This window comes from Saccopteryx bilineata, chromosome 5, assembly GCF_036850765.1.
Source record: "Saccopteryx bilineata isolate mSacBil1 chromosome 5, mSacBil1_pri_phased_curated, whole genome shotgun sequence".
NCBI lineage: Eukaryota > Metazoa > Chordata > Mammalia > Chiroptera > Emballonuridae > Saccopteryx > Saccopteryx bilineata.
Window position 1 is genome coordinate 103,075,087 of NC_089494.1, and position 23,392 is coordinate 103,098,478.

The window sequence follows — 23,392 nt, forward strand, 5'->3', positions numbered from 1 at the left end:
CATAACAAAAAAGGAAAAGTAGAAAAATAAGAAATATTTTGGAACACTGGCTTTTGGGAAATTTTTTCTATTACTGGTGGTGAGCTCTGACTTTTAACAGATCTGGTTAAGAAATTAGATACAAAGCCTGCAACCAGAAAGTAGGGCAAGGTTTGGTCAGAGATACCCTCTACACACACACACACAAACACACACACACACACACACACACACACACGGCCTTTGGTGTAAAACTACTATAAAAAATCTTGCTCTGGGCACTGGCCAGTTGGCTCAGGAGTAGAGCATTGCCTGGCGTGTGGAAGTCCTGGGTTCAATTTCTGGTCAGGTCACACAGGAGAAGTGCCCATCTGCTTCTCTACCCCCATCTTATGTCTCTGTCTTTCTCTTCCCCTCCTCTACTCCTGCATCCAAGGCTTGATTGGAGCAAATTGGCTCTGAGTGGGTGCTGAGGATTGCTCCTTGGCCTCTGCTTCAGGCACTAAAAAAAAGAAAAGCTCCAGTTGCAAAGGAGCAAGGGCCCAGATGGGCAGAGCATCACCCCCTGGTGGGCCTTCCAGGTGGATCCCAATCAGGGAGTATTCGAGAGTCTGTCTCTGCCTCCCACTCCTCTCACTAAAATAAAAAATTAAAAAAATAAAACATCCTGCTCTGAGAGAAAGAGTGGGAGTGCTGTATACCTTGGCTTTCACTTTAGAAGAAACAGAATAAAAAAGAAAAAAGCCACCCAGAGATTTCCTAAGCAGATGGCTCTATTAATTAATATACAGTGTGTACAGCTATAATTCCCACTACTCTGCTTGGATGACGAATCCCAAGACATAACTGTTTATAAAGTGTTCTGGATTGTTATGGAAAAAGAATGATGAAATTCTCTAAGGAGAAGATATTGGTCTAGAAAATGAGAATATAATACAACAAATGAAAAAAAAAAGAAAAACAAATATTCCTGTCCTCATTGGCTTTACATTCTAGTGAAAGGATAAAGACAATTAAAAGTAAAATTAAATATTCTGTGCTTCCTTTGGCAATTAAGTTTTGTGCAAAAATAAAACAAAACAAGTAACTCATGTTACCATAATGTATTAATACTTTACATCCTCATGGCATTAGTGTAGAATTGTAGACAGGAATGTTAGGGAGGTAGTGTGTGTGGGTAGAGAGGGGAAACGTGATGAGAAGGGGATATTTGAGCAAGAGCATGAAGGAGGTTGGTGGGTCATCTATATAATATCTGGGGAAGAAAATTCTAGGCAGAGTGGAAAGTAAGTGCAAAAGCCCATTTCAAATTCCAGATCTAGCCTTGGCTGGACAGCTCAGTAGGTTGGAGCATTGTCCCGAAGCACAGAGGTTACTGGTTCAATCTCTGGTCAGGGCACATACAGAAACATGTTCCTGTCTCTTTCCTACTCTTTCCCATCCTTGCTCTAAAAATCAATAAAATAAACATTTAAAAAATTCTAGAAGTAAATGTGAGTTTTTTTTTAATGCTACATGGAACCAAACATTGTTTACTCTCCAGAATATAATCATCAAAACAATAAACAAAACAACAAAAAACTGACTGAAGCACTCACCACGTTTTATTTACTTATCAAGTGCTTTACACAAATCAACTCCTTTTATCCTCATAACATTTCTAAATCACAGGTAACTCTTGTCATTCCCATTCTGCAGGTCAGAGAATGGAGGTACAGAGAATTTTTCACCTTTTTCAAGGCACCAGTAGTGATAGAGAGGACGTTAAACAAGTACTCTGGGTCCAGAGTGTGTGTTCCTACTCAGTCTACCTCTCCTTGCTGCAAATCCCTCTGATCCTTGAAAGTTCTCAGTCTAATACAAGAAGAATTGTAATCCAAAAATCAGGATCAGTGTGCCAGTCAGTGGACATGGCAAATGGTCCCAGGAAACAAAACTGAAAGTTAATATGTACCCTGGCTCCTAGAGAAAGCCCATAAGGACCAGGACCATATGGGCATATAAATTGAGCCAACTCACAGGGCCACGAGCTCAGTGGGGCTCTTGGTTTAATATTCCGCTGCAGTCATCTTGAGATTCTTAATCATTTTTGAGCAAGGCTCCTCACATTTTCATTTTCCACTGGGCCCTGCAAGTTATGTTGTTGTCCTGATAAGAACAGATGGTCAATGGGAAATGAAAGAGATCCTTTGGGCTTTGGGATATCTTTCCTTCTTGGAAGCACACACCCAGAGATATAAGAAGGAAGGGTTTGCTCTGTCCTGAAGTTCAGGCAGTTGCTGACTGCTTTTGTTTCTCTCTTAGCACTTAAATCCTTTGAGTACAAGAGACTTTGCATAATCACCTAGTTACATGAACTCCATTGGATGAGTGAAGAACCCAGTACATACCTGGTCATGGAGACATGCTATTAAGCAATGTTGAGATAGTAATTTATATGCTTAACTATGATGAACATTTTTTTTATTCAAGAAAACAGATTCTCCTCACTACTTGCCCAGCTAATTAAATGGCCTCATAATTTTTCCAGTAGTTTCTAATGCTAACCTCATTATTTTCTGTACTATGTTTTTAAATATAAATCTAGTTTTATCGCACCCATGCTTAACATTTAAATTGGTTATCAGAATTCCAGATAATTTCCAAATGTCTTAGAATAGCAAAAATCTCTTCATAAGCTGGCTCCTGCATATTTCTCTAACTCTATTTCTTATTACTCCCTCATAATTTATTATGGATCCCAAGTGTCACAAGCTGCCTGCCTTTAATTCATTTAATTAACATCTGCTCTCATACTGCCAAGCTTTTGCACACATGTACCCTATAATACCTGTGAGATACTTCCACCCTATGTTTACTTGGAAACTGCTGGAAAACAATCATTACCTCCACTGACCACTTAGCTAGAGTAAGACCCCTACACTTTCTAATAAAAAAAAAAGTCATTCCTTATAAAAAAAAAACTGTTTAGAGACTTGATCATCCTGTTAAAAAGCCCTATGAATTAAGTAACTTTGTTTTATTTATGGCAGTTGACACAAAAATTTGTATATTTTAAGCCCTAAAAAATGGACTTACTAAGTTATTGAGACGTTCATCTATTATCATCCATTCATTAAATGCTGAGGCACTTCCTTTGTGGCGGCCGCTGTGCAGTGCGGTGAAGCAGTGCAGAGCGCATAGAGCTTACTTAGGGGACAATTACTGCTAGGAGGAAAATGACATGGGTAATGAGTAAGAAAGAGAATGAGGAGGTGGGGGAGTCCTAATAAGGTATCAGAAAAACTCTGAGGCGTGACATTTGAGCTAAACACAAAGGGCTGATCAAAAGGCCCCTATGCCAAGGCCTGGAAGAAGAGCATTATAGGAAGAAGGAGAAGCAAGTAAAAGGCTGAACAAGATGGTCAGAAGGAGGCCTTGGTTGGAAGAAGGTGAAGTAAGTAGTGGAAGGTAGGATGCGAGTCCACAAAGTTGAAAAGCTACAGACTGTGAGGGTGACGCCTTCCTGATTATTCCTTCATGTGAAGGATGACCCTCTTCTGTCTCCCTCATTGACTCAGGACTCACAACCTCTCTCACTTGCTTCTCCTTTGGGAAGAATGAGCGGCATCTAAGTCATGACTTTGGGAGAAGAAAGTGGATCTCTGTGGCTTGTCTTTCCCTCTCCTCTTTTTTCTTTGGGTCACATCTGCTCAGAGGATACATACATTCTGATCTTTTCCAGGCCATACTCCACAAGTCTGCAGGTGTACTACATGGGCACATCTGATTCTGGAGTTAAAATTAGCTGGTATTTTGTTCTCTCTCTGCTGTGATGAATTTTCAACTGTTTCAGACTTCGGGTGGAGAGAAGAGGTGAGATGGAAAAGTTGGACTTCCTCAATGCCCAACACCATTTATTAGCTTGTTGATTACACACTCTTACTCTAAGTATATTTTCCTTATAAAGTAATAACTTCTATGGCTTGATATTGAATACTCATGTATCCTACTACAACTTATTCAGGGGAGGTAAAATATGAAATGGAAGACACGGTGAGATTTATCACATATTGAGTCACTACTTGCTGAGCTAGCCTCTACATGTAAGATAAGTAAACCCTAGGAAGTAAGTTGTCTTATGAATGCTACATAATATATCTATATTAAAGATGAGTACAGGAGAAATTGACTAAATGGAAACAACAGGAGCCCATTATAGATAAGTTAGATTCTATATAGGTCAAGCTCTTTCCATCATACATGCACAAATAAGTGAGAAGCTCAAAACAGAATATAATGAACTGCTATATTGAATCTAATCAAAAAGTTCAGTTCAAAAAGTGCTGTGGTCATTCAGCAGTGGGAGATAATATTGCTGGCTCAAGTACAAAATAAGTATACTTCCCACAGAACTTGTCATTGGATTCATGCAGTCTACACTCCTACTTTGGTTATCATTCACATGGCATCTAAATAAAAACAGGGGAAAAAAAGCTTATTTTAAGTATCAGGGCAAATTAAATATAACTTGGAAAGATCTCAAATGGCAGAGAATCTATTATTCCTAGCATATTGATTTTGGGATATTTTCTTCCATATCACTGAAAACATGTCTATCAGTAGATATTCTACCTGAATCATCTCCATGTAACATTTAATTTTAAAGTAACTTTAAGGGATTAGCAGAAAGAATATTCAGTGATAACTGTTCTATGAGGAAACACTTAAAACTTTTTTTGTCTAAACCTGAGTGATCTACTTTATTTTCAACATGAATAAACTATCTTCTTGATTTCTTATTTGATGTTGATAAGTTATTTGATGTTCTTATAAAATCTGAAGTTACAATTTGACATAATATGATCCCAACATTTAACTCTAACTCTAGGCACTCCAAGCTTTGTTATAGTAATGCAAATTAATTAGCTTATAAATCTACCATCATATTAGCTAACCCAATGAGTCAAAAACCTCCTGAAATCAAATCTGATTTAGGATCATATTAAAATGCAACCAAAGTCAAGGAAATGAAACATAATATATTCTTTTTAATTGTAGAAGATTATTTAATAAAGTAACACCCTGCTAAATCAAAACTAATTTATTCTAATTCTTCATAGGAAGTACACTGAAAGTCTAAAAATAAACTTCTAATTAGAATGGGTAGCTTGGTTTCTGAAAGGCAACTCATTTACTTCTATAAGCAAATAATGATTATATTGTATTGTACTATATTGTCTGCAGAGAATTTTACAGATATGAGAAAGAAACCAGCCAGAAGTAAAAACATTTTGTAAAGAAAGAGCATTCACATCCAAAGAAAAACAGATTTTTGCCACTAAGGCTAACAATAAATCATTATAAATATCCATCTGAGCCATAGGATTTATTTATGGTAATGTAGCTTGACTGTTGAATAAAGAAGATTAATAGTGCTTTAAAGAAACTATTTGATGCAAACTAAGAAGACATAACAGTGGATTTCAGGTGTAAAGGACAGAACTTTATGCATTAAATCAACATTTGTTTATTTTGTTTGCTTTTTTGTTTATTTGATTTTGTTTGATATGTTGGTTTATTTTATAAGACAACCAACACAACACTGTTTATGATAGTGTATTCCTATCTAGGAGTGCCAGCCTAGAAATTTTAATAAGAATTCAAGCACACATAGACTGTATCTTTTGTTTGTTTAAAGTAAAACATCTGGCCCAGATCATGCGCAAGGTGAGTCCTTTCTTTCTCCTCCAAGTTTCTATTCTACACGAAGATGTTACTCTACTGCCTTTATATTCCCTGAAGCTTTATTTTCCTTTTCTATATTTCTACCTTATTTACACATCTCTTTTCTCAAACTGAAGTTCTACAGTGGCTTTTGCATTGGAAACAAGGAGGTAGGCTTTCTCTGCTTGTAAGTCAGTACCTGCAGGGACTGGTGGAAACATAAGGGAGAAAGTCATATTCTGAATTCTCTTCCAAAGACTTGGCTGGGATGTCCTGGATGGGTCAGTCCCAGTGGTGAACAACCGCTCACCTTGTCTGAGGGGAAATACTCAGTACCTGATGCCTTTCTACATACTGTCCCCTTTTCCTTCTAGACAGGTCCTGATGTCAGGGAGCTGATCTACAGGCTGCCCGGTGATTGGGGAACCCGTCTTAAATGGGGTCACTGGACTCTCTCACTTGGTAGGTTGAATAAAGAGCCTGAAAGGAAGTTTCTGTTAGTTTTGGGTGATTAGCTTAATTTTGTAGAGCAGGGACTGGGATAGCAATTCTGCAGCTCCATATCTGCTAGCTATGAGCGTGCAGAGATTCAGAGTGAGCCCCTTAGCAGGGGCAGGATAGACGTGTGCACAGTGAAGCAGAGGTAGGGGAGGGAGGAGGAATCGCACTGGCTCTGAGAGCTGAAGAGGAGCATCAGTTCCTGTTTGCATTTCCAGTGCTCATACCAACCATGTGACTTTTCCCCTTTATATTTGAACACCTGTAAGAATTCCTGTTCAGCTTGACCTGTGGATAAAGCATTGACCTGGAATGCTGAGGTCGCTGTTTTGACACCTTGAGCTTGTCCCGTCAAGGCACATACCAAAGAAACTGTCAGTTGATGCTTCCTGCTCCTTCCCACCTGGCCTTTCTCTCTCTTTCTCTGTCTTTATCTCCTCTCTCTAAAATAAATAAATAAAATCTTAAAAGGAAAGGAATTCCTGTTATAACTTTCCAACAAGCTCCATTTTACCTAATGTAACTTGAGGGGTTGGATCTTTGAAAACTAAAACAGATTCAATTAGAACTATATAGCATACAAGTTACACATTTCTTAAAGAATCCATTGGTTCATGGTTAAATAAAATGTTTCTATAGTCCAGTGATTCTTAAACTTTAATGTGACTTAGAACTACTAAGGCAGTATTACTAAGGCAGTTTGTTTAAAAATGCAGATGTTGAGGCCCCAGTCCTGATTTCAAAATCAGAATCTCTTAAGGTTTTAGCAAACATCCCAGGTAATTCTGAGCTGGCAGTCCACGGGCTTAAGTTTTATGATGGGGTCATTCTAGGCAATTTAAAGGCTGCACTTGATCATAATTTTGCATTTTAACATTATCTCCTTTGGTTTAATTAAAAAATAATAAAGCCCTTTTCCTATTTCCTGTAGATATATTGCCTCAGTTGAGTCTGCTGAAATGTGAAGTTGCAACAGAAAATGCTTTTAGGAATTAGCCATCGAATAGCCTTTGCTTCCCATGAGATACTCATAAGATTTCATTAAAATCATCATAGACTGATTTTATTAAAAATAATAAACAAATCAATTAATTAATTAACACGTGAATGAGTAAAGAAATAAGTAAAAGGGAGAGACTGTTTCCCGTTTAACTATGTCTGTCAGGAAACCAGAACAAATCTGACTCTGAGTCCCACCTCTTCTATCTCCAGTGTCATCATTGTCCTTAGAGGAAGCCACCCAAAAATGAAATTATCTTTTTTATTTTTTTTTGTTTTTTTCGATTTCTGAAGCCGGAAACGGGGAGAGACAGTCAGACAGACTCCCGCATGCGCCTGACCGGGATCCACCCGGCACGCCCACCATGGGGCGATGCTCTGCCCACCAGGGAGCGATGCTCTGCCCCTCCGGGGCATCGCTCTGTTGCGACCAGAGCCACTGTAGCGCCTGGGGCAGAGGCCAAGGAGCCATCCCCAGCGCCTGGGCCATCTCTGCTCCAATGGAGCCTCGCTGCGGGAGGGAAAGAGAGAGACAGAGAGGAAGGAGAGGGGGAGGGGTGGAGAAGCAGATGGGCGCTTCTCCTGTGTGCCCTGGCCGGGAATCGAACCCGGGACTTCTGCACGCCAGGCCGACGCTCTACCACTGAGCCAACCGGCCAGGGCCTGAAATTATCTTTTTTTATGAAAAAAATATAATTGTAAAAGTACAACATCTTTTTTTTATGAAAAAAAAGAGATAATTGTAAAAGTAGATCATCTTTTTATAAGTTTATTTTTTATTTTCTTTTTTTAGCAGTTTGTTGTGTTTGCTTAAGCATGTAGGATTTCAGTGGCACCTGGTTTATCTGACACAAGTTTACTGAATTCTCTTCTATATTAAGGTTATTACTAGGTACTTTGGGGAATAAAAACTGAAAATGTTCCAGGCCTCAAGGACTTCATGTTCCTTCAGAAAAGAAGCAAAATACATTTACCAATAGCTAAAATGCAGCATTTTCCTACAGGTTATGGGTCTGAAGAGTGAAGAGTAGTTACTTCCAGCAGGAGAATCAGGGCAAATTCTGGGGAGGAGGAGAGGAATTCCATCCGGTAAAATGGGCAAACAGTAGAGATGAAGAGAAGGATATTCTAGACAGAAGGTAATTCTGATTTTCCTTACTCATTCCTTCATAGCACTCTGAATTTCTACAAAGCACATACTACAGTTTGTAACTGCATATTCATTTGGGTGATTATATGTCCAATCATTCTCTCCTCCTCGACTAGACTGTACTCTCCATAATGTAGGGACATGTCTTTCAGTCACCATTCTATGCATATATACACAGTACCTGGCAAAGTGCCTGGACTACTGTGATTGTTCAGCAAATATTTACTTTAAATGAGCGGTTAAGAATCTAGGATTCCAGTCTGGCCAGTTGGCTCAGTGGTAGAGAGTCGGCCCAATGTGTGTGGAAGTCCCGTGTTTGATTCCTGGTCAGGGCACACAGGACAAGCAACCATCTGCTTCTCCCTCCTCTTCCTCTTCTTTCTCTCTCTTCCCCTCTTGCAACCATGGCTTATTCAAGCAAGCTGGTCCTAGGCACTGAGGATAGCTCCATTGTTTTGCCTCAGGCACTAAAATAGCATGGTTGTCAAGCAATGGAGCGACAGCCCCAGATGGGCAGAGCATCACCACATAGGGGGCTTGCTGGGTGGATCCCGGTCAAGGCGCATTTGGGAGCCTGTCTCTCTGCTTTCCTGCCTCTCACTTAATAATAATAATAGCAATAATAATAATAATAAAATCTAGGATTTCATGTGGTTTTGCCATTTATTAGCTTTGCTATCGTAGGCCTTATACTAAGCCTCTATGTCCTCATACATAACATGGGGTTATAATAATTCTTTTCATAATGGGTTGGGGTTAAATAAGATAATGCATATCAGTAAGTTATAGCTATTATTAATTTGGTAGAAAGAAGCAGTGTTATGAAGCCAAGCCATGTTGAAGCTATAGCCAATTACTGATAAGAGTCTGAACTTGTCTAGCTTTGTTTTCTGTATTATGGTACAGTCTCACCAAGCAAGGCAATGTAGCAAGTTTAATTTGAACCAGGTATCTTGACCTGGTCTTTGCTTCTATTGAACCAGGTGATCAGGAATGCTTCCCTTGAAGATCCTCACATACACTGCAGGACTGATGAGACAGGTGTTCCTGTGTCATCAGTCCGTCCTGACAGGCAATGAGATAGCACACATGAAGGGAGTGTGGGGCCGATCTGTAAGTGCAGAGCCTATGTTACAGGATTGACAGCACCATCTTCAAATCTGGTTTTTAAAGTTAATGAATTTATTTTAAAATTATAGATCACATGCAATATTTTATTAGTTTCAGGTATACAACATAGTGCTTCAACATTTATATACTTTACAAAGTAAAACTGCACTAAGTCTAGTAACCATCTGGCACTGTATAAAGTTAATACAATAGATTGACTATATATATTCCCTTGCTGTACCCAGCTGCAGATTCTTTTTTTTAACAGAGACAGAGCAAGAGTCAGAGAGAGGGATAGATAGGGACAGACAGACAGGAACACAGAGAGATGAGAAGCATCAATCATCAGTTTTTCATTGTGGCACTTTAGTTGTTCATTGATTGCTTTCTCTTATGTGCCTTGATCACGGGGGCTACAGCAGACTGTGTGACCTCTTGCTCAAGTCAGCGACCTTGGGTCCAAGCTGGTGAGTTGTGCACAAACCAGATGAGCCCATGCTCAAGCTGGCAACCTCAGGGTCTCAAACCTAGATCTTCCTCATCCCAGGTCGATACTCTATCCACTGCGCCACTGCCTGGTCAGGCTGCAGATTCTTGAATTAGTCATAAACAAACAAGATGAGCTTTGCCTATAAATATGAGAAATAACGTGTTGTGGGATGAAAAGAAGTGGGCCATGGAGTCAGCAAAATCTGGATCCAAGCTGTGGCTTTGCTTTAACAGGCTGGTTACTTCGGATTAGTTATTTTATATTGTTGAGCTGGGTGGTCCTCACCTGCTAAGTGATGTACAGTTAGACCTACTTCTCCTAAGGCCATTGTAGGAAGTCAAGAAAAATCCAAGCTTATTATACTGTGAACTCCAGGTCCTTGTAAACATATATCAATCTCTGGCCCAGAAGGAAGGAAATAGGAGGAAGTGTGTGAACTGAGAATGCTGTCTGATCAGCTACGTTTGTACTGATATTTGCAGTGAAGAAATACAGTAATGCCAATCAGAGTTTTAACCTCTGAGATGCAGTTCTTGTTTTCAGTGGTGTTCCTCCATACGTGGATGTGGTCATGGAATTCTAATAATATAAAATGTTTTCTTTTATTTTGGGGGGGGCAAATTTTATTTTATGCCAAATCAAATCCAATTCCTACAGGGTTTTAGTAGAGATAATCAGAAGGAAAAAAATGAAAGGAAAAAATTAAAAGAAATTTAAAGACTTATCTGTTTCTCCTTTTCAGCTATGAATTAAGAATGTGTCTTTTATGAATTTTATTAGCGGAACTTCTCAGTTTGGCAGGGGTATGGTGAGCAATGTAATCTCTTATGAGTTCAAATTATTTTTTATTCCTTTTACTAAATTTTCAGGAATATTTACTTAGTATTAGGAATATGTAATGACCTATGGGCTTTACATTATAAACTAAAGGATGCATGTCACTTACCGTGGAGCTTGTAAAATAAAGGCAATTACACATTGTATAATGGGGCTTGGGCTTGAGACATAGATGTAAACTACGTATCTTTTTCATTTTTCAAAGAACAAGGAATAGATAACATCCAAAATTTACAGAGTTTGTAACTGAGACTCAGGTTAAGTCACTTTCTGAAGGAAAGTCATTAGATTATTATATTCTCTTCAACACTATTTTGAGGGCAGATGTTATAGGCCCAAACTTCTGATTACTCGAGCACAGTAGTAGACTCTGCATTATTTGGGAGTAAATTAGTACTTCTTCCTCCACTTTCCGAAGAGACAATAGTACAGACGAGTCTGTAGGGAGGAAGAAGTTATCATATGTGCCTAAAAGCAAAAAGTAAAGAGAAAAGATGATGATAGTATGCCTGTGAGTAGGAGGAATTCTCAAGTCCAAAAAAGGCTATGTCTGACCTATTTAAAATTCTAAATGACCAATATCTTTTTCCCTAATCAACTTGCATCCACCAAATAGCCCATTAATGCTGTAACTTCATCAAAATGACATTCATAGATGTGTTTCATTCTCAATCTTCATAACCACTTTGTGAAGTAGGTGCTAATATTAACTCATTTTGGAAGGGAGGAAATTGAAGCATAGCAAGTTTAACAGGAGTCTAAATTGTCTTGTATGACAAAAAAAGGAGTCTGAACCAAGGAAGTCTAACTTGAGAACCCATGCTCTTCACCACTAGACTCAGGAACTGAAAAAACATTACTACAGGGTGGGACAAAGTAGTTTACACTTGTTCATATGGAAAACAATAGAATTAATAAATAGTAATATAAGAATAAACTGTTTCATGTACTCACAACTGTAAACCTGCCTTTGACTCAATCTGTCTATTTGATGTTGAAAACTCAAGAGATAAATCCAGGAGCTTTGACACTGGAGCAAAGGGTATAATACCAAAGGAGGTTTCTTATCAATTCCCAGCAGCAGTTTGCCTTTGGCCTTCCTGTTACCAGGACACTGCATCTCCCTTAGGGATGAAAGGTACAAGAGCTCCTACACCCTTTAACTGTTAAGATTGACTTGACAGGAATTCCTCATTAGCTCCATGGTTTCTAGAAAGTTTGTAAAAAGAGCTATTACAACTATACCACATTTTATCTTCCAGTCTAATGGACTCTTTTCCCTTTCCATGGTAGCAGTATATACATCTGAGAATTATTTCAGAATAGTCCACTGGAAGGGGGAATAATGGTAGTAATCATGGACAAAACATGAGTGTCCATGATTTGATGATTATTTTTACTTGGTAATGGCTACACAAGAGTACATTCTATTAATCATTAATATTTTATATTAACAATGTATTAATTTGCATATATGTCTAAACTTTATATTAATGAATATCAAAAATATACAATGAATCCCTTTAAAGTCAGACTGAGTGAAATCTTGGAAAATCAGCACTCATCTGTGACTTTAAATCAGATGCAGTGGTAGTAAAAGCAGAGGCCAAGATAATTAATTTCCAATACTATCCAGGCACAAAATTATTATTGATCTCTTAGGTTAAAATGTATGCAAAGACACAGTGTAAACTATAAAGCACTAAATAAGTGTTTACCGTTCTTGCCCCCTTATAAGAGCCACTTATAGGTAGTTGTTTTTTTAATTTTACTTTTTTCACTTTAAATATATTTTTATTTTTTAATTACTGTTGACAAACACTATTATATTAGTTTTAGGTGTACAAACCAGTGATTATGCATTCTATAATTTACTAAGTGGTTATCCTGATACATCTGGTGCCTACTCACCTGACAGCATACATAGTTATTATAATATTATCTACTCTATTCCCTATACTGTATTTTATATCTCATGACTGTTTGGAAACTACCAATTTGTGCTTCTTAATCCCTTTAAATTTCTCACCCAACTTCCTTAATTCCCTTCCCATCTGGCAACTGTCAAAATGTTTTCTGTATCTTTGAGTCTGTTTCTGTTCTTGTTTTTTGTTTATTTTGTTTTTTAGTTTCCACATATCAGTGAAAGCATATGGCATTTATCTTCCTCTTGTCTGACTTATTTCACTCAGCACAATACCCTCCAGGTTTATCCATGTGATTGCAAATGGCAATATTTCATTCTCTTTTTATGGTTGAGTCATATTCCATGTATATATCCACCATTGCTTTATCCATTTATCTATTCATAGACACTTAGATTGTTTCCATATCTTGGCTATTGTTAATAATGCTGCAATGAACATATGGATATATATGTCTTTTAGATTCAGTGTTTTGGGTTTCTTTGAATACCCTAAAGTGGAATTGATGTGTTCTTCTTTGTCTCTTGTTATATAGCTTTTGGTTTTGTTTTGTTTTGTTTTAATTTATTTTTTTGTATTTTTCCGAAGCTGGAAATGGGGAGAGACAGTCAGACAGACTCCCGCATGTGCCCGACCGGGATCCACCTGGCATGCCCACCAGGGGGCGATGCTCTGCCCATCTGGGGTGTCGCTCTGCTGTGACCAGAGCCACTCTAGCGCCTGGGGCAGAGGCCAAGGAGCCATCCCCAGCGCCCAGGCCATCTTTGCTCCAATGGAGCCTTGGCTGCGGGAGGGGAAGAGAGAGAGAGAGAGAGGAAGGAGAGGGGGAGGGGTGGAGAAGCAGATGGGTACTTCTCCTGTGTGCCCCGGCTGGGAATCAAACCCGGGACCCCTTGCATGCCAGGCCAACACTCTACCACTGAGCCAACTGGCCAGGGCCATAGCTTTTGTTTTAAAGTCTATTATGTCTTAGCCCTGGCTGGATAACTCCATTGGTTAGATCATTATTCCTATAAACCAAGATTGTGAGTTTGATCACTGGTCAGGATGCATATGAGCATTAACCAATAAATCTATAATTAAGTAGAAAAACAAATCAATATATTTATCTCTCTAAAATCAGATCAGTAGAAAAAAAAAGTCTATTATGTCTAGTATAAGGATTGCCAGGTTTTTGTTTATTTGCTACCATTTTTATGAAATATCTTTTCTATCCCTTTACTTTCAGTCTGTATGTGCCTTTCAATCTGAAGTCTTTTTTTTCCCTTAAGTAAGAAGCTAGTAGGCAGAGAGACGGACTCCCACAAGAACCTCAAATGTGATCCACTTGGCAAGCTCAGCAACCAAGCTATTTTATATAAACATCTGAGGCGAGGCCATGGAGCCATTCAAGTGCCCAGGGACAACTCCCTCCAACCGAGCCATGGCTGTGGGAGGAGAAGAGAGAGAGAGATAGAGAGAGAGAGAAGGACGAGGGGGAGGGATGGAGAAGTAGATGGTCACTTCTCTCATGTGCCCTGACCAGGAATTGAACCCGAGACATCCACAACCCAGGCCAACATTCTACCACTGAGCCCACTGACCAGGGCCTGAATTAAGTCTTGTATACAGCATATGAAAATGACTTGTATTGTCTACTCAACCTCCATATGATTTTTGATTGGAGCATTTAATCTATTAACATTAAAAGTAATTGTTGATAGATATGTATTTATTGCCATTTTATAATTATTTTGATCTTTTGTTTTCCTCTTCTAAAAGAAGACCCTTTACACTTTTTATAATATTGGTTTGATGGTGATAAACTCTTTTAGCTTTTCCTTGTTTGGGAAGCTCTTTATCTGCCCTTTGATTCTAAATGATAGCCTTACTGGGTAGAGTAATCTCGGCGGTAGGTCCTTGCTTTTCATCACTTTGATTATTTCTTGCTAATCACTCTGACCTGCAAAATTTCTGTTGAGAAATCAGCTGACAATCTTATGAGAGCTTCCTTATAGGTAACTAACTGCTTTTCTCTTGCTGCTTTTAAGATTCTCTCTTTGTATTTAACCTTCGGCATTTTAATTGTGATTGTCTTGGTGTGACCCTCTTTGGGCTCATCTTGTTTGGAATGCTCTGTGCTTCTTGCACTTCACTGCTTATTTCCTTCACCAGGTTAGGAAAGTTTTCCATCATTATTTTTTTGCATAGGTTTGCAATCCATTGCTATATCTCTTCTTCCAGCACCCCCATGATGTGAATATTGATTGGTAAGCTTGAATTTGTCCCATAGGTTCCTTATACTAACCTCATTTTTTCAGATTTCTTTTCTTTTTTCTTTTCTAACTGGATGTGTTCTGCTTCCTTGTCTTTCACATCTCTGATTTGTTCTTCTGCTTCATCTACTCTACTGCTGCTTCACTGAAATGTATTCTTAATTTCAGTTAATGTATGCTTAATTTTGACTGTTTTTTTTTGTATTTTCTAAATCTGTATTTATGTTTCTTATCTCTTTGTTTAGTACTCACTAACTTCATCTACTCTTCCCCTCAGTTCTTTGAGCCGCCTTATAACCACTGTACTGGACTCTGCGTCTGCTAAATTGCTTATTTCCATTTTGTTTAGATCATTTTCTGGAGTTTTGTTCTGTTCTTTCATTCGGGACATGTTTTTGTCTCCTCATTTTGGAAGCCACCCTGTGTGTGTTTCTATGTATAAGATAGAGCTCTGCTACATCTCTCCGGCTTGGTAGGATGGTGTTATATAGCAGGTCTTCTGTAGGTTCCAGTGGTACAGCCTGCCTAATCACTGAGCGGGGTACACTAGGCACACATCTGGGTGGACTGTATACACCCTTCTGTTGTAGTTGAGGCTTAATCGTTGTTGCTGCTTCATTGGGAGGGATTTACCCTCAGCTGCAGGGACTGACCATGACCACCATGGAGAATCAGCTGTGCAGTGGCTGACCCCAGAGCAGGACTCACTTCAGCAGAGCTCTGGTGCCTGCTGACGGTCCCTTGAGAGTGTCAGTTATGAAGGTGGTTGGGTGGTGCTTTAATATGGTCTGAAGCTGTCCACCAGGAAAACTGGCTCTGGGATCTTCCATGAGGTGCAAGCCAAGATCATCTGCCACCTGTACCCTTCCTGGGGTCACCTGGCATGAGCTACAAAGTAATGTGGAGATGGCTTCTACTTGTTCTTGGCCTGGAGGTACCCAGAAGAGGCCAATCTATGAATTAAGGCTACTGCTAGTGTCAGTTCTAGGACCACTTAGCAAGAGGTATGGGTCACTTCAAGGCCAAATGCTGCTTATTTGAGAGATAAATTCTGAAGAATGAGCCAAGACCTACATTTGTATGGAAAAACTACCAGAAATGGCTTGGGTGGGCATTCAGGTTGGGTGGTGATGGGTCTCAGAGAATCATCAAGTCTGGGTGAATAGTGTTAGTCAGATTTATGGAGAATCAGATATGGAGCCTTCCTGCTGACTCTGTGGGGAGATGGCTCAGCAAAAAAAATGAATGGCCTCTGCCAGCATTTCTGTCTGGGAGAAAGCTGCCCCCAGCTCTCGCCCTGATGCTGGAAAGTTCAGTTCCACCCTTTATCTCCCCGGTGCCTCTTAAGCTGATGTCCCATTGCTGGATCTCAGAGTAAATTAGTCCATGTAAAGACCCTTTAAGAGAATACCCAGGACTCCAGGAGCCCTTTATTTCATTCAACCCCAATTCCTGCTAGTTTTTACAGATAGAAGTTATGGGGACTCCTCTTCCTGACACTGCAATCCTGGGATGGAGTCCTGATATGGAGGCCCTTGCTCATCAGAGGAAACCTCCACAGCTGAGATATTCTTCCTGATTTTTATCTGCCACATGTGGGTGTGGGTCCAGTTCATTTGGCATCTCCACCGCTCCTATCAGTCTCCATGTGGCTTCTTCTTTATATCCTTAGTTCTCAGACTTCTGTTTAGCTGATTTTAGGCAGTTCTCAATAATGATTGTTTTTAGTTTAATTGTAAATTTGATGTTACAGGAGGATCCATGTACTGCATTTACTTATGCCTGCCAACTTGACTAGAACCCTGTAGAGTTTTAACACTGCAAACTCTCTTGAACATAAAAAGATTCTGACTAACATGGCTGAGGTAAAGCTTGACCATCTACGTACTGAAAAAACTTCATGGATCTCAACACATCTAAATTAACAAACAATTGTTACTATTAAGTAAATAACATTTGATACTTCAGGCAGGTGCTTGCTTCATAGTGTAATGGCAGAATAGGAAAAAATAGCAAAAAATAAATAAAAAAGTACCAAAGAATAGTTCTTGATTATGTGGCTAATTTATTACTGGGACTTAAAAATGAAGAGACCACAACAGGACCACAGCATGATAAATATCTGGTTAACTTAAAAGAATGTGGGGCTACCATTAATCTTTCAAGAACAGGCTCAGATGAGAAGGAGTAAAAAGACAGGAAATGTGGCAGGCTATTAGCTAGAGAGTGTTCATGGCTTGAGAATACTTTTAATTTATAAAGATTTAGCTCATGAATCCAACCAGGACCAAATGAAATCTGACACGTTATCCACTGCTAAAGCATTAATCCCTACTCTTGGGGTGCTCTTCCCCACTAGACCTAGCTTGGTCTTTTGATAGGTTTGAAGTAGATTAAGTTTGGGATTCATATGATCCAGTGATTCCCTGGTCAAACCAAAGCTATTAAATCATAATATCTTGGTGTATTTTAAAGATCTCCAGGTGATTCCGCAATGCAGTCAAGTTTGGGAACCATGGATGTAAACTCTTCTTTTTTTTTTTTTTAATAAATTTTTATTAATGTTAATGGGATGACATTAATAATTAAGGGTACATATATTCAAAGAAAACATGTCTAGGTTATCTTGTCATTAAATTATGTTGCATACCCCTCACCCAGAGTCAGATTGTCCTCCATCACCCTCTATCTAGTTTTCTCTGTGCCCCTCCCCCTCCCCCTAACTCTCTCCCTCCCTCCCTCCCGCGTCCTCCCTCCCCCCACCCCTGGTAACCACCGCTCTCTTGTCCATGTCTCTTAGTCTCATTTTTATGTTCCACCAATGTATGGAATCATGTAGTTCTTGTTTTTTTTCTGATTTACTTATTTCACTCTGTATAATGTTATCAAGATCCCACCATTTTGCTGTAAATGATCTGATGTCATCATTTCTTATGGCTGAGTAGTATTCCATAGTGTATATGTGCCACATCTTCTTTATCCAGTCTTCTATTGAGGGCTTTTTGGTTGTTTCCATGTCTTGGACACTGTGAACAGTGCTGCAATGAACATGGGGCTACATGTGTCTTTACGTATCAATGATTCTGAGGTTTGGGGGTATATACCCAGTAGAGGGATTGCTGGGTAATAAGGTAGTTCTATTTTCAGTTTTTTGAGGAACAACCATACTTTCCTCCATAATGGTTGTACTACTTTACATTCCCACCAACAGTGTATGAGGGTTCCTTTTTCTCCACAGCCTCTCCAACATTTGTTATGAGACGGGTAAACTCTTCTTAATATTGATGAACCAATCTAAAAGCACAGGTATTTAAAAAAAAAAAAAAAAAAGGAGTCCATTCATTCTCATTAGTAGAGGTTGTTACCTGCTCAGGTCCATTCTTCTCTTGATCTCTCAATTTAGGTTGAACCACTTTTTTTTTTTACCCCACACCCTACCACACATATGTCTCTACCTGCTGGTCTGTCTCTAATCTATGATTCTTACTTCACAACCTGGACCATGTTATTGCTTTGCTCAGAAATTTCCACTGAACTCCCCCAACACACACACACACCAGGGGTTTTCTAAGCTATGTACAGGTTGGGAGCTTGTCAAAAGATACAATTCCAGAACCTGTCCAGCTCTATTGACTTCGATTATATTTTAATAAGATCCCTAGGGGACTTGTATAGCATTTAAAGTTGGTAAGTACTGATTCGGATACTATTTCCCAAAGTATCTTTTGAAGAACACTCTCTAGAACGGAAAATCTAGTTCCTGGATTCAAAGCCGCACCTTTCTCTCTCTTTAAAGGATATCTGTCCATTCAAAAAAATATTTATGGAGTAACAACTATGCCCCATATTCTGGTGGGATCCAGCAGTAAGGACAACACAATTGGTCCCCACATTCATAGACTTACAATCAGCAAGGGCAATGTTAACAAGGAAAGACAAGTAAGGGAACATCATGAAGGGGACATGAGGGATGCTGGGGGACATTTTAGGCATTGAGGTGGATGAAGAAGATGAGAGAAGCATTCCTGAGGAAGGACTGTTACAGTAGGTCCCTGGGATGCATCAACTGAGGGCTCAGGAAGGAGGCGCAGCCAAACACAGTGCCAGCTTCACACATAGCAGGTGTAAAGGCTTAGAACTATAGAAATGCTTGCCCAGTACCTACTCCATAAAAGGTATTGTTCAAATGACTTTCCTCATATTTAGGTGTTTAGAGATGATGAAACTGAGGCAGAGAAAGATTATGAAATGTATCCACTGTCACAGAGCAACCTTTGGACTGCAACACTGTCCATCTGGCTCCATCATCTATGTTCTTAGCCAACAACTCTGCAGCATTTGAGTTGTAAATAACATAATGCACTTGAGAGTCTGAAAAAGCAACTGTATATCCAGAGTTCAAGCAGATATCCAGATACATGTTTGCTCATGTATCTATTGTCTTTTTTATCATAAGGGGGTGAATGCATCACCAGTTAGCAGCAGCTTCTTACAAATCAAACCTTTAAGCAACATCCCATAATTACTGAATCAGAATTATTTCTGGCCATGGAGCTGAATATATGCATTTTAATAATGCTTCCAAGTGATTCAGAGGCAATAAAGATTGAGAACCATGAGTTTAGAGTTTCCATTTCCGTCAATAATCTCCTTCCTCTCATAGGCCCCCTCCCCACAAATAGCACACGGTTACCTAATAATACTCAGGGGTGGGGAAAATAGGTCTACGTTGTTCATATGGAAAATATATCATACAAGAATAAATAATAATGCAGGAGTAAACTCTGTTTCACTTACTCACAACTGTAAACCCTTTTGCCCACCCTGTACTGGTCCAAGATATAAACTGAACATGAGAGCAAATAGAATTGAAGAGGAAAGCTAAGAGAAATCTGAAAATTGAATCTCTGCTCCTCCAGGTCCTCTGGCTGCCAGGCTGTGAAAGAATTATCTAGGCTTGAGAAATTGGAGGGAAAGAGACTACATAGGCTTAGAACTATTTTCCTTTCAATGCCAACATTTAAATAACTAAGTGAATTTCTTGAAATTGGAGTAAAAGTTCAAATTACTGGAAGAGCAGTTATTTCACATGCCTATGATGCCTCCACCCTTAGCCAGTGCTAAGGGAGACCCTGAGGCAGCAGGAAGAGTTTTCTTGAATGTAGAATACACGTAATAGCAATTAGTAGCTGAAGTAATCCCTGGGCACAGGGTGGTCTGGCTCAACAAAACTAATCCACCTCCTCAGTGTCAGGGGACATTGACAGCCCCACCACCGATATCTGGCTGCTTGGAGGGTATTCTTTTTTAACTCAATTTTTTTCTTTTCTTATAGCCATTTAACAGAGAAATTATTCTAATATTTCATGGGGAAGAAACTAAAAATAGCTGAACCTCAATACATTTCCTTTATTACAGATTATTTTCTTGAAGTTTTCCAATATTTATCTTTAAGAGCTGGAATGATTTTCAAGTTCATTACCAGTTTCCTAGCTGCTGCTTTTTAAACAGTTCAAAATATAGATCGTAGTTGTCCGTGCCACTCTGTCTGGAAGTGACATTACCCTGACTACTCTGAACAAACCCTGTTCATGCAGTCCACTTACTTCAGAACTTCATTCAGAACTTACTCACAACTATAAACTTATTCTCCCAAATAAGTTTTGAAGAATTTCAAAAAGCGGTTGTTGTTTTTACCCCTTGAAAGATCAGATTAATATTTCAAATCCTTTTTGAATTTAATATATTTATTTCTGATTCTAGCCATAAGCAAAATTCATTAGGCACTGCCTTCTGAATGCTGTGACAGAGGAACACCAGAAGGAGATAGCACCATGTAAGAACGTGGTACAGTGATCCACCACTGCAAACAGGCACAGATGGTCATCATCTTCAACAGCTGTCACTATTCCTGTGTCCATCACTGAGAGGTGCTTTGAAATGGCAGTCGGATCTGTGTCAGTGCTGGTCATACTGTCTGGTCACTCTCACGAGGATGTGGGACAGTCATGGTACATTTAGAGGATCCCAGATTCATAGGGCTGAATTTTTCAAAGGAAGGTGTTAGTGACCTCAGTGTCTGAGGTGGATTCTCCCTTTGCAGAGCAGCACACTCCCTTCTCCCTCCCTCCAGGAGGGAAGTGCCACAACAGGGAGGGGTCTGTCCTGACTGAGAGGACATGACTATCCAGAGGAGGCCAGGGATGTGCAGATGCGACTCAACTTACTCTGGGCACTGAGGTTAATATTTTCTCCATCCTTCCTTGTCCTGGATGTGCCTGTTCTTATAGTGACAATGGTAGGAGCTACAGGATCAAAGTTAAGGTGTGAGACCAAGGAATGGGAATTTAATTATTAACACCTGGTCTTGCCTGATCAGGCGGTGGTGCAGTGGATAGAGCATTGGACTGGGATGTGGAGGACCCAGGTTCGAGACTCCAAGGTTGCCAGCTTGAGTATGGGCTCATCTGGTTTGAGCAAGGCTCACCAGCTTGAGCCCAAGGTTGCTGGCTCAAGCAAGGGATCACTTGGTCTGCTGTAGCCTCCCAGTCAAGGCACATATGAGAAAGCAATCAATGAACAACTAAGGAGCCACAATAAAGAATTGATGTTTCTCAACTCTCTCCCTTCCTGTCTGTCTGTCCCTCTCTCTGTCTCTGTCTCTGTCACAAAAAAAAAAACAAAAACAAAACAAACAAAAACCACCTGGTCTTAGGCTTAAATGCTACTTTGAGGCTAAGAGTATTTATATCTCCACACAGACTGGCTCACCAGGGAACTGTGACAATTATGGAAGTGAAAGTGTCATTTTACCAAAGTGCTCCTGTGTGTTTATTAGGACTTGGTATTAGATATCCTGGATCAGTCCTTCAAATACACCCAGGTGTATAAAGCACAACCATTAAAAGAAAAGAAATATAAATCATATATTGCCAATTTCTGTACCTGTTCAACACTTTTAAAAGTATCTGCCCTTGTTCTGACACAGGTTTATATTAATCAGTGACATAAGCATAGTGCGTGCGGTCCTATATGCTAATGTAGATAATTGGAGTCAGGCTCTAATCAAACAGGAGCAACAAAGAAGCTATGATGGTGATGATGTATATATATGCGTGGTTCAAAATGCCACAGCAGGGTTAATAGGAGATGAGTCCCCTATAATGCAAGCTGGTGAAATTATGGCCCATAACAACTAGATATGTTTTCTCTGCCTAGTTCTGATAGATCTGGAAATCCAAGACTTCGTTTATAAAATTTACAAACCTTGTTCTTAGAGTAGAATGCAGATAGAAAAAAAAAAAGGTTCTCATATTCCACAGGCTCTGACTTAATAACGGGTAACAGAATCAGGTGGTTAAGAAACAAAGCACTAAGAAAACAGCATCTACTCACCAGACCAGCACAGCCTTGGGCAGGGTGTCCACTCACTGAAAGCGGTCACAACACAGTCTTTCTTGCATGGGAGGAGACAAGGGCGTACTGTTTCGGGCCGAGTAGAATCTGAACATCTGTCAATGTGAAGAGACCATATTAATGCCTGCTGCAGATAGTCAGTGAGTTTATATAAAATAGGATTTCAAAACAGAAAACATCACCCTGTCCTCTTCTTATAGATGAAGGAAGACAGACCCAGGGAGGGGAAGCTACTTTCCCAAAAACTCACAGCTGGATGCAGAGCAGGAGACCTCAGCAATCTAGGCCCAGGCACCATAATACCTTTCACTAGGCAAGGAAAGAAATGATCCCTGAAACTAAATCAAGATAAAGTAAAAAAAAATGTCTCCTCATCAACATCAATTCAAACACCATTTGATTTTTTTTTGTCAGAATGAGCATATACTTTTTTAAAAGTGTTTTATTCAGGGTAATCTCTGAAATCAGTGATATCCTCCAAAAGAAAGAGGAAAGAAAATACAAGGCAATATATGGATAAATTGGGAAAAATTGAAGACCTCTTAAATATATTATACATCTTTGATTATTAACAGAATTTTACAATAGTTAAATGTTTGTCAGGTGTCTCTTTAGAGATTAACATGTAGATTGATGAGTTGGAGTAAAGAAGATATGACAGACTAAAAATCACACATCCTAACTACTATAGCATCAATAAGAGAAACACTTCAATTCTGTTATTTTGTTGAAAAATCATTTAATGCTCATACTTAGGAGGAAAAGTAATACAGTCAATAGATTCATATCACTTAAAGAACTAAAGTCTCAGAATATGGCAAACAAGTTTTTGTTTTCTTTATTATAAGTACACAGAGCTAAACACCACATTTATTATCTTCTAAAATAGCAATATGCCAAAAAGAAAAACAGAAAGTCACCACATAACATACATTTGCATTTTAAATTGTTTCCCACAAGTTTCTTATATAGTACAAAGATACAGTACATATAAAACCTAAAGTGTGAGCTTTGGTATTAAAAATGC

At 39.2% G+C, this 23,392-nt stretch overlaps 1 protein-coding gene across 1 annotated transcript in view; it reads right to left on the bottom strand.

The window, feature by feature from the left end:
- The window catches only part of THSD7B (thrombospondin type 1 domain containing 7B), a 1,096,947-nt gene that overhangs the window by 489,940 nt on the left and 583,615 nt on the right, over positions 1–23,392 (bottom strand). Inside the window, exon 10 of the mRNA XM_066232872.1 lies at positions 22,345–22,460. Coding sequence (XP_066088969.1) covers positions 22,345–22,460 — 116 coding nt within the window. The remainder of the gene's footprint in view (positions 1–22,344; positions 22,461–23,392) is intronic.